General features: G+C 45.3%; 1 protein-coding gene across 4 annotated transcripts; it reads left to right on the forward strand.

Moving 5' to 3' along the window:
- Nucleotides 1-1,450: 1,450 nt before the first annotated feature.
- fam20a (FAM20A golgi associated secretory pathway pseudokinase) lies at nucleotides 1,451-10,980 on the forward strand. Of its 4 annotated transcripts, XM_071409598.1 has the most exons (12): nucleotides 1,451-1,670; nucleotides 2,717-3,200; nucleotides 4,906-5,084; nucleotides 5,249-5,299; nucleotides 7,250-7,328; nucleotides 7,451-7,543; nucleotides 8,724-8,839; nucleotides 9,013-9,193; nucleotides 9,361-9,470; nucleotides 9,673-9,754; nucleotides 9,844-9,903; nucleotides 10,106-10,980. In XM_071409598.1, the coding sequence occupies exons 2-12, from the start codon at nucleotides 2,806-2,808 to the stop codon at nucleotides 10,383-10,385; spliced, it is 1,626 nt and encodes a 541-aa protein (XP_071265699.1). In that variant the 5' UTR covers nucleotides 1,451-1,670; nucleotides 2,717-2,805; the 3' UTR covers nucleotides 10,386-10,980. The 4 variants fall into 4 exon arrangements, with proteins under 4 accessions (XP_071265699.1, XP_071265698.1, XP_071265700.1 ...); XM_071409597.1 differs by lacking the exon at nucleotides 1,451-1,670 and having other exon boundaries at nucleotides 1,742-3,200; XM_071409599.1 differs by lacking the exons at nucleotides 1,451-1,670; nucleotides 2,717-3,200 and adding an exon at nucleotides 3,833-4,478.
- Nucleotides 10,981-11,184: the final 204 nt, after the last annotated feature.

Consider the following 11,184-nt stretch of genomic DNA (forward strand, 5'->3'; position numbering starts at 1 on the left):
GGTTCTCATGACATCATCGCAACGACCAAATAACAGGAATCAGGGTGAGTTGTGATGACAGGTGTACATAGAATACAGCACCCACTGGGCACAGACGTCAATTCAATGTCTATTCCACGTTGGTTTAACGTAATTTCATTGAAAGGGACGCGGAAACAACGTTGATTCAACTAGTGTGTGCCCAGTGGGCAGGCTTCACTGTGTAAGAAGAAAAGGGTAGAGACTAAACCTTTATCAGCACAATTACATTTTTTACAATATTATCCATCCCATCCTCATCACTGCACATTTTAATTATAGAAGTAAAAACAATGACGTACAACCTGGGATAGTTTTGTTGTGTTGTTTTCTTATTCTATTTCCCCCTATTTATTGCTTGCGTGTGTCCTCCTTGTGTATTTCCCCAAAGCCAGAGTTATGCTATTTTACACTTGGTTTTCTGGAGAGAGAGAGGGAAACAACGTTTCTAGAAGGAGCAGAGCAGTGTTTGTGTCGGGGATAAAACAGAAACAGACAGGGTTAGCTCAAAGCAAGTAAACAACTCCCGGTTCATACTAACACAGACATTATATGTTGATTTCGGGAATTATCAGATGATAATCTAGAGGTATTATGAATTGAACCCATATTATAATTTAAAAAATGATTTCTCTCTATCAGTGTCAGGCTACCAAGGTTTATTTTAGGGGGACTGTGACAATAGCCTTTTAAGGAGTCACATGCAAACAACAGTTTAATTAAATGGAAAGCTCAGTCTGTTGTGAAAAATAGTGGTCGTCGCCTGTCTAAATAAAATGCTTATTTTTACATCAAACATTTAGGTTTGTTAGAACAATATTCCTAGCACTTCTAGGGAGTGTTCACTTCACTCATTTTAGTGTCTTCACACAGAAGCACTTTAACTGCTAAAAGGTCAGGTTACGGACGCCTTTCGCTAATTTCCAACATCAATCAAGGAGAGTCTGGGTCCATTTTCTCCTTCTCAGAGAGAGAGTGAAAACCCCCAGAGAACGAGTTCCACACACACACACCCAAACACACGACAGATGTTTCTAAAATACCACAGTAACAACAACACACAGATGGAGTCTGGGAAATACCCTCTGAGTTTCTTGCTGCTCAGGGAATTAGAATAACAAATGTAGTCTACTGTGACTTTTAGTAGTGCCATTGAAGAACCTTTTCACCCACTGAAACAGCAGAAGCATAAAAAAGAGTGTATGAGTGTGAGTGTCTGTCAACGCTGTTTTACTCTGTGTGGGTAGACGTATTCTGGCTCTCTTCACCATGCTCTCGCTCTCTCTCTCTGTCTCCCTCTCTCCCTCTTGCAAGTATGACAGAGTAAGGGAGGAGTGTGTCCGTGTGTGTGTGTGTGTGTTCATGGGAAGTGGGACGGGGAGGAAAGTGCTGTTGGAACAGTGCCTAGGAGCTGAACATAGTGAAGCAGAGACGAAAGGAGGGAGGTGTGTAGAGGAGAGGAAGAGTGCGGCAGCAGTGTAGAGGAGAGGAAGAGGGCGGTAGCAGTGTTGAGGAGAGGAAGAGGGCGGGAGCAATGGAGAGGAGAGGAAGAGGGCGGGAGGGAGCAGTCTAGAACAGAGAAGTAAAGGAGAGGAAGACCGAGAGGAGCAGAGGGGAGAGGAAGAGGGGGAGTGGATCTGACTGAGGAACAGGTGAGAGGAGTTGAGATTACAGGAGATGGGTGGAGAATAATAGAATAAAAGGGGGAGGAGTGGGGTGGAAAGGGGGAGGAGTGGAGAGAGACAAGAGAGAGGTGGAGAGGAGAGAGAATGGAGGAGGAAAGAGGAGAGAGGGTGTTGAGAGTGTTGTGTTCACACCCGACTCACCCAACGGAAGAGAGGAGAGCAGGAGACAGATGACCAGAGACAAGCCAATCACACTGAGACGGTTGACTTAACACACCCACCAACGCACACACAAGCCACACACACATACCACATATACACCACACACACACCACACATACACCTAAAGAGAGCAACTCAGACACATACACAAAGACTTGTAAATCTGTTCAGACACATGTACAAGCAAACATACAGACAAACACACACAGACTTTCACTTTTCTCAGAGAACACTGTTCGCCAGGTCCAGATGAAGAGGAATGCGTTCAGGAGGACAAGAGGTGACCAGGAAACACACACTGGACTTGGACCTCCAATCTCCCACCAACAGGCGTGTAACAAACACACACACACACCGTCAGAGCAAGACCAGGAGGACAGAAGCTGGACTGCACTCTACATTCTGCTGTGACAAGAGATGGACACACGCTCTCTTCACACAGCCAAGGACCTCTGCTTGGAGCCACAAAACAACCTGTCACTTGGAGTAACACACTGTCTCTCATCTGATCTGAGCCAGAACGGAACCAAGCACCTGGAACCTGGAACATTGACTGTGTCCAGCACATGCTTTGGGCTTTGACCACCTTCATCCAGGAAGATTGCACACAGACAGAGACCCGGATCTAGCCTCTGACCTCTGACCTGCAACCTGTGGCTGGCGGTGTGACGGCTTGTCTACTGTGGAGCAGCACCTACTCTCTTTCTCTGTTCTCTCTGGTCTCGCTCCTTACATGGTCTCGTTCTTTAGTCTCACTGTCTAGTTTATTATCTTGGTCTCTCTCTTCTGTCTTTTAAGACTTCTTTGGTTACTCTCTCCATCTTCTTGTTCTCTCCCGTGTCTCTCCCTAGCCACTATCTCTCTCCTCCAGTCTTTCTCTCTAGTCTCGCGTCTGTCTCTCCCCTCCATCTCCCTCTCTGTCTCCTCACATCCCCCCGCTATGATGCTGAGGAGAGACCGTCTGCTCCTGTCTGTGACCCTCACAGCCATCTTCACTGCTGACCTCTACTTCGTCCTGCTCCCCAAGCTCCGCCACAGACAACCAGGACCAGATGATGGAGGCTGCATTTGTCCCTCCTCCAGGGGGACTAACTTCACCCTTGCTGGGTACAGCGGCCTCACCACCCCCTGGCCCTCCAACACCACCTCCATGGACCTCCAGGGGATGGGGGTCAGAGCTACGGACAACCTTACAGATTGGGGCTCGAAGCTGGAGAGGCTGTTTGCTCAACCCCTGTATAACATCCAGACACCGGAGCTGGTGCTAGAAGAGAGGCTGTTACAGTCTGAAGAGGTAATGGGGTATTACAGGAGGAAGGTCTCGCGCTGGGAGAGGTGAGTACACTACACACAGCCCTGAGTTTAGATATTTCTCAATGTTTTGTTATGGTTGTCATTTAGTTTTGGTGGGACTAGAGATGTTAGGAGACATGTGTGTTTCCCCACTGTGGCTTCGATGTGGTGGAGGGGTAGGGTCCCTGACATTACGGCTGTGGATCCCTGGCACATGCATAAACACACCGTTCTCTTTCTCCCTCTTTCTCTTATTCTCTCTCTCTCACACACACGCACAGACACTCAAGCATAAGCACGTCGACTCAAAACGTTTTCTCTTAGGCAAGCAATTTTTCCATAAAGACTAACCCCATAAAATGTCTTTAAAGTCGATGTTGTAAACAGCATTTAATGGTGGTCTGGAACCAGTACTCAAACATAATTTGAGAGCCTATGTCTGGATCTCCCTGTGCTAGGTAAACAAGACCCTTAAACCTGATGAAATCCTTTAAACCTGTGAGAGCTGAACAGACTGTAGCTGTCTTGGCTCCTGTCTAACACTGTCCATCACAGCTCAGTGCATTCCCCTCAGAGAGATCCTGTTTGGGCTTCATTGGTGGAAAAACAGAAGAAATATGAAGAGAGGAGATTTCTACCCCCTTGTCTTACTTCTAAATGGCACATAACAATAGATACCCCAGGGCTTAGAGTCTTGCAAAAATCTTGCAGCAGCCTGTCAACAGAAGAGAAATGGACTTAACAAGAGGATGGATGGTTTTCGTAGGGACTTCTGAGGAAAGTTTTGACTGTTTTATTTGGAGGCTGAAATAGAGCAGTTATAGTTTACTGGCTTACAAGTCAACCACTACGATTGATGGTGTGTGTGTGTGTGTGTGGCATACAACAATAGTTTGAATCAAGACCACTGAAAGGGGAAGGTGATGTGGTGTTGCAGCCAGCTGCTTGGTTCCTAGTTTCTAGTTCCTGGGTTTGTGGTCTCTGGTAGTGGTCTGTGGTCAGCCTTCCTGTGACGACCCCTCCTGTCATCTGACCACAGCAACTGATGATGTTTGAACGCAGAGAAGCAACCAACCCTCCCACCCACCGCGGTCAGAACTGGCACAACGGTGCACCAATGCCACATGCTTCCCAAACCTCCTTAATGGTTTGAATGTTTGCTTTGGATCCGGGGTGATTCCTGCCCTTACTTTAAGTGTATGTTTCTGTGGGGATACATACAGAAGTGTCAGGAGAGGAGGAGAGGAAGGAAGGGGGATTCCTAAGTGAGGGCGAACAGCTCGGAAGCTTCGAGAGGGAGTCAGAGAGTCCAAGAGAGAGGTGGCGACTGTTTACTAGGCTTTAGTTTGTCTGGAATGCTGCCACTACAAATGTTTTCCTCCGAGAATAATCTGCATTTGTCTTTGACTGATTACCGCTGACTCTATTCTCCTCTGTGGAAATACCCTAAAGGTTTGGATGATTGTTGGTCCGGTGAAGGAACTGTTGTCCTCACCATGGATGTTGCAAGTGTATTTTTGAAGGCGCTTTCAATAAAGTTTGATTTGATTTGATACTGTATGAGTTTCACAGTGGGTATCACAGGCTTTCAAGGATAACTCCACTGTTTTGCATACCCTAACTCTGACCTCATTTGGACCGCTTCTCTCACCCCCTCAGGCATACATTATGACGTTGTACAGCAAGGGCAAGGCTATGCATAACCTTAACACCACTGTAACCCCTCTCTCTCCCCCCCCCCCCCCAGGCATATGAAGCTGTACAGCGAGGCAGCAACGTTGCTGGAACACCAAGCGACCTTTGACCCTGAGGCCAGCTGGCTGAAGTTCCACCTGGGCATTAATCGCTACGCTCTGTATGCCCGCGAGGACCCCACAATCCCCCGCCTGCTGAAGGACATGCAGTCCACCGCCGTCATCAGCGCAGGTTGGACCTGTTGTATGAGCGTTATAACCATTCATATAAGCGGTATTCATACGAGTGTTGCATTATAGTCACTGTCAACAGTGCATGTAGGTGCTATAGGACCCGAAGCTTTAACCATTTCTATGATTGTTATAGGTATTCATTGCAGAAATGTCTTTATGCAGATTACACTCAAGACGAAAAGGCCCTCAAAGGAGCGTGTGACTGTACCCGGGGTAAGGTCCAGTGCTGTCTTGTCTACGTATCTGCTCTGTTTTGTTCCTCTATGATTTATGTGTTTTGTGTTCTGTGGTGGAATATTCTATTCAAGTGATAGAGACTTGGTAATTTCGTCAAACAATCATCTTTATTCAATATCGTTATTCATTATTTACATAATGAAACCGCGACTTAACACTCTTGACTGTTGGGTCGAGAGCCTACCCTTTACAGACCATGCTGTTCCTTATATACCAGATACCAAGATTGCTTAGTCATAGCTGGTTCAACTCCCCCCATATAGATTGGGGGCACCATAAGCCACTTTGGGTTCATCCTGTGGTCATCTGCTTCTGGTATTGTCTCCCAGATGCCAGGATAATTAGGGCTACTGAGGTCTTTGTTCTGTTCCTCCAGGCTCTCTCTATCTCGGTGACACCCACCACATCTGATCTATGGAACGCCAGCTGTAGGTTTTTATCACCCAGCCATCACTTAATCAGTTGCCAGCCCAAGCTCCATAAAGACTCCTCTCAGTTAACTCAGAAAAGAGAGAGAGAGTCCTAAGAACCTTACTCTATTAAATAAAACAACCATTTGGTGCATAAATATAACATCATCTTGCAATCCTGCTACCACAGTTCTAAGATGCATTCCATTTGCTTAAAAAGTTTCCCATGAGGACAGGGAGAGAAAAGAGAGAATCAGTTGACACAGTCATCTTCATGACTGGTTCTTTTGTAGTTTTGCTCCCTCTGTTATTTCCTTTGGTGCTCAGCCGTGCTATCAGAGCCGAACACCCAGTCGCACCACTGACAAGACTTTTGTTTTCATCTGGTTCCAAGCCCCATAAATTAGCATCATTTTAATTTCTCACACTCTCCAGATCTTCATAAGTCACATCCCTGGAGACAGAGAGCAGAGACAGACTCATTTAGTTCAAAGGAAGAGTGTTCTTTAAAAAGCTTTATCTCATGAAGCAGGAGAGTGGGGAGATGCTACAACAGCCCACACACCGGCAGTCTCCACAGCTTTGCTATACCTTCAAGCAACAAACAACTCAGACCATGGATACACACTCACACGCTCACAGAGAGACAGACAGACACACACACACACAGCAATCTCATCTAACAGGGACCTGCAGCCGGCTGCATTCCAAGATTTGTAGAGCTTCCAACCACACTCCCTAAAAACACACAGGTGGCTCCAACCTCAGCAACAACACAAACACAAACACACTTCCAAGAACCCAAAATCCTTCTATTGCTCTGTCCCACTTTTTTTATTTTTTTATTGATGTCTTTTTCAACCACTTCTTCTTGAACAGTTGAAATAGCAACAATGTTCCCTTTGCACTTCAAAGCTTGTTTGTGTCTGTTTGATTTCCCTCCAGTTAAACACAGCGGAGAGAGATTGTAAACTATTAATAAGCCAGAACTTCAGAAGACTGAGCTGAATCAGCTGGAATCAGGAGAAGTGTGTATCTTTATGGTTACTGGTTAGCCTTGCTTTCTGCCACCGTATGCTAAATACCCTGACATACTAGAGAAACCCTACTGAGTGTAGTTCTCCATCTGTGGAACCATTACAGCCTCTGTTATGGTCTTATCATTGGGAACAGGTCCAGGCTGAAACAGATCTAGAGCAGAGAAAAGAATATCTAACAGAATCAAATAGAAACCCCAAGGATTCGAGCTGCAAAATAAACTTGGGTCAGATTTCCGGCCAACTATGTGTTTTTTGGATAGGATTTTTAGCGAGCTTAGCTTTGCCAAGCTTTCTCTCTGTACGAGACAAAGAGCTGCCGAGAGAGACACAGAAGCTGAGGGCAGGTGGTTGGCTGAGTGGTTGGTTAGAGAAAAGGCCTCATTTAGTTAATTTAATTTCTGATCCGTCACTGTCTCTCTCTCTCGTTATCTTTCATGGTCTCTCTCGATCTCTTTCTCTCTCTTTCCCGGTATCAGTGGTAAAGCCCAGTGGATACCACCTCAAGCTGGCCCTGAAGATGCAGAACTTTGGCAAGGCCATGTTCAAACCCATGAGGTGATTGTTTTTGGGGGAAATCAATCAGGGGGAGTGCTCTGGTTTGTAGTGATATTTTTAACAGTACTGTAGTTATATGAACCACTCGTTAGCAACTCTTTCCTCTCATCTCCTTCTCTCAGACAGCAGAGAGACCAGGAGACTCCTGATGATTTGTTCTACTTCGTCGACTTCCAGAGACACAATGCTGAGATTGCTGCCTTTCATCTGGACAGGTAACCTTGGCAACCTGTACTCTCCTCATATTTATTTAGTTTAGTTTTATTCAACCTTATCTTACCTGGAACTCTCTCGCCGATTCAATCTATTTTCTGAGAAAGCATATAAGAACCCTTCAAATTGAATGATTTTCAAGCATACTGTATTTCTCAAGTTGCCTCCCAACAAACAGATCCTAAAATGTGTACCTCTGTATACCTTTGACTGTGAAAGAGTGTCCTTGGGGAGATTAAGGCCTCTCCACTATTTCAACATGTCTCCTTCCCAAGCCAAGCATTTTTCCCCCACAGACTTAGGTGTAATTACTGCTGTCTACTGTAAAGTCTCTCTAACCTCCATGCCTCCAGGTTACTGCACATTAACTGAAGTGAGTCATCAGTCACATACAGTCATTTGAGTCACAGCTTATCAACCCAAAACCACACAAGACAGCAAGTCAACGTGATTGATATACCTTGACGCACAACAACATTATGGATGGATATACATGGGTGTAGGCTAATAAAGCTCAAAGAAGTTATCAAGTTATTACGTTCCATACATTTTTACCTCACAATATACCATTTAATCAATTTCGAATTTCACGAAGTGGAAAAGAAGAGAAGAAAAACAAAGAGTAAATGCTCGGTTATCATTCATGAATTGAACACTGTGACTCTACACTACAGCACTGTCTAAGACTAGATACTGTATGTCTAGTATGTCTGTGTGTTCCCACCAATGTCTCTGTGTTGTGTCTCTGTCTCTGTGTTGTACCAGAGGCTTTATCATTATAAGGCCCAATCAGCAGGTGAGATATGCAGCACCTCAATAACATCTCCAGTATTTAGTCTCAGATACACACACTGATGACTGTTATTGAGACACACAATTCTGTCAGACTGTAAATATGGCCCTGGGGGCTGTAGCCACACATCAACAACTGCTAGACTACACAGCGGGGAACAGAGGCAATTACATAGGCGTTATTATGGATAAAAATCTGTAAAGTTGAATTAAATTCCTGTGACTTTGTGTATGTCAACTGAGGTGAGAGATTGCAGGAGCTATGAGTTCATCTGACTTTCTATTGTTTGTTCTGTTCAGAATGGAACTCTTTCTTCTAGAACTCTGAGTAGTAGAAGATGTATGAGTTTGCGTTCATCAGAATGGAACTCTTATCTTTCTCTCTTCTAGAATCCTGGACTTCCGGAGGGTACCGCCGGTGGTGGGCAGGCTGGTGAATTTGACGGGGGAGATTCTCCTGACCACTCACAATGAGGACCTAAGGAGTGTGTTCTTTACCTCTCCAGGTAGGCATTACCCTACTAGAGCAATATAGTTCCATAATAAGACACATTGGCTTGAGAGTCTGCACACCTGCTACCTAGATCTTAATGAATCAGTCTGTGATTAAAAGGTGAGGATGAATACTGATGGTTTAAACTAATCTACAGTATATCTATGTATATTCTCTTTCAAACAGCGAACAACACGTGTTTCTTTGCTAAGTGTCTGTACATGTGTAAGACGGAGTATGCAGTGTGTGGGAGCCCTGACTTGCTGGAGGGCTCCATGTCAGCCTACCTCCCCGGTCTCAGCATCGCCCCTCGTATCTCCATCCCCAACCCGTGGATACGATCATACACCTTCACTGGCAGGGAGGAGTATGCGTACAACTCTTACTTAACCCTGAGACCTACTGTCATCTCTTCCCATATACCATTTTGGAGCCTCTCATTTCCATTTTGAAAGTTATCCATTTGACTGTTTTTTGATAAGGTAATATGGCAGACTGAACATCTTGGTAACATTAATATCCTGTCTCTACCAGGTGGGAGGTGAACCCCTTGTACTGTGACACCATAAAGCAGCTGTATCCCTACAACTCAGGGAACCGACTGCTCAACATCATAGACATGGCCATCTTTGACTTCCTTATTGGTATGTACGACCACCCATCACCCCTGATGGATCCCTGCCCTTGTTCCATATGACACCCTATTCCCTATGTAGTGCACTACCTTTGTCTATACATTGAATAAACACGCTGTGTCACAAATGACTCCCTATTCCCAATTACAGTGCACTACTTTTGTCTGTAGCCCTGTGTGAGTGAATATTTGTTCTTGGCACTCTCCCTCAGGTAACATGGACAGGCACCATTATGAGATCTTCACCAAGTTTGGCGATGAAGGTTTTCTTCTTCACTTTGACAACGCCAGAGGGTGGGTACAAGAGTTGCTTTATAACTTCAGTCATTGCACAATGGAATATTTCTAGTTCCCTTATGATGACATCACTTCCTGTGTTTCAGGTTTGGGAAGCATTCTCAAGATGAGATGTCCATACTGGCTCCACTGTCACAGTGCTGCATGTAAATATGGAGAGCATACACTATAGTCACTAACACAGATGAACTGACACCAACATTGAGCCTATATTCATATTTAACTTGGCATGGCAACTCTCGAGTCAAGTCTCACTCTCTGCCTATCTCTCCCTCATTCTCTCTCCCCCTCTTCACCTCCATCCCTCCCCTCCCTCTACCCCCTCTCCCACCCCTCCTCACCTCTCAGTATAAAGCGTTCCACGTTACTGCGGCTGCAGCTCCTCTCCCAGGACCGCTACAGGCTCAGTGACGTGATGAGGGAGTCCCTGGGAGGAGACGCACTGCAGCCGGTCCTTACTGAGCCCCACCTGCAGGCCCTGGACCGCCGGCTGCAGCGTGTTCTGAAGACAGTCCACAGGTGTGTCCGCAGGCTGGGAGAGGCTCAGGTGATCACCACAGACTTTGTTGATACCTCCGCCATGCCTGAGTCTGTCAAACCAGTATCTGCGCCCAACAAGGAGAGGTAACTAAGGTTAACAAGGAATTCAAAAGAAGTGCACTATAATAGGGGAATAGGGTGACATTTTGGACGTATCCCCAAGTCCTACAAGGGGAGGTAACTTAAGACCAAGGACAGCCTGAGGACCATGATGGCAGGTGACCTCGTCCTGTAAAAGCAGGAACCACAGGGTCTGGTCCCTCTCACAGAGTAATACATTCCGAACTAGTCTTTGAAGTCAAACCTTTGGAATGATACGGTCTGCTTTAACAATAGACAGCAGCACTGCTTTCCTGCACTGTCAAAATGTCACACATGGCCTTGGGCTATGAGGTCACCTGAGGTCACCTTCCATGCATTGCACCCTCTCTGGAGATCCCCTCTGCCTTGCAGTGCATTGAAATGGACCTACAGTATCAGTGCATCAAAGGAGCCAAATTACTGTGGAAGATGCACTGGATAATTTAAGATGATTTCTGCCTTTTCACAATTTCACACCCTTCTTCAGTACTCAACAGTCATGTGACTGTCATTTGAATTCTATGTAAGGATGATTGCACATCGGTTCTGTGAAGTAACCTTGTACCAACAGATATTTAATCAAATATAAATTTGTAAATAAAGGTTATGATTTGGAGTGATTCATTGAACAAAACTCTAATACGAAGAAATGATGACACTTCAATACTCCTTACATTTCTACTGCTTTCTGTTGTGTAACTGTTTTGATTGATCTGGATTCACATTAGACATACATAGTGAAAGTTAAAAGGAAAAAGAAACCGAGAGAAAGTGCATGGATGAAAAAGAAAGTGTGTGTATGAGGT

The sequence above is a fragment of the Salvelinus alpinus genome, chromosome 7 (genome assembly GCF_045679555.1).
Source record: "Salvelinus alpinus chromosome 7, SLU_Salpinus.1, whole genome shotgun sequence".
In the NCBI taxonomy this organism is placed as follows: Eukaryota; Metazoa; Chordata; class Actinopteri; order Salmoniformes; family Salmonidae; genus Salvelinus; species Salvelinus alpinus.

Excerpts from the sequence above, each read along its gene's own strand:
- fam20a (XM_071409598.1), top strand. The coding sequence starts at position 2,806 with ATGATGCTGAGGAGAGACCGTCTGCTCCTGTCTGTGACCCTCACAGCC. Across the intron at positions 7,329-7,450 it reads GCCATGTTCAAACCCATGAG|ACAGCAGAGAGACCAGGAGA; the intron begins GTGATTGTTTTT and ends TCCTTCTCTCAG. Across the intron at positions 9,755-9,843 it reads CACTTTGACAACGCCAGAGG|GTTTGGGAAGCATTCTCAAG; the intron begins GTGGGTACAAGA and ends CCTGTGTTTCAG.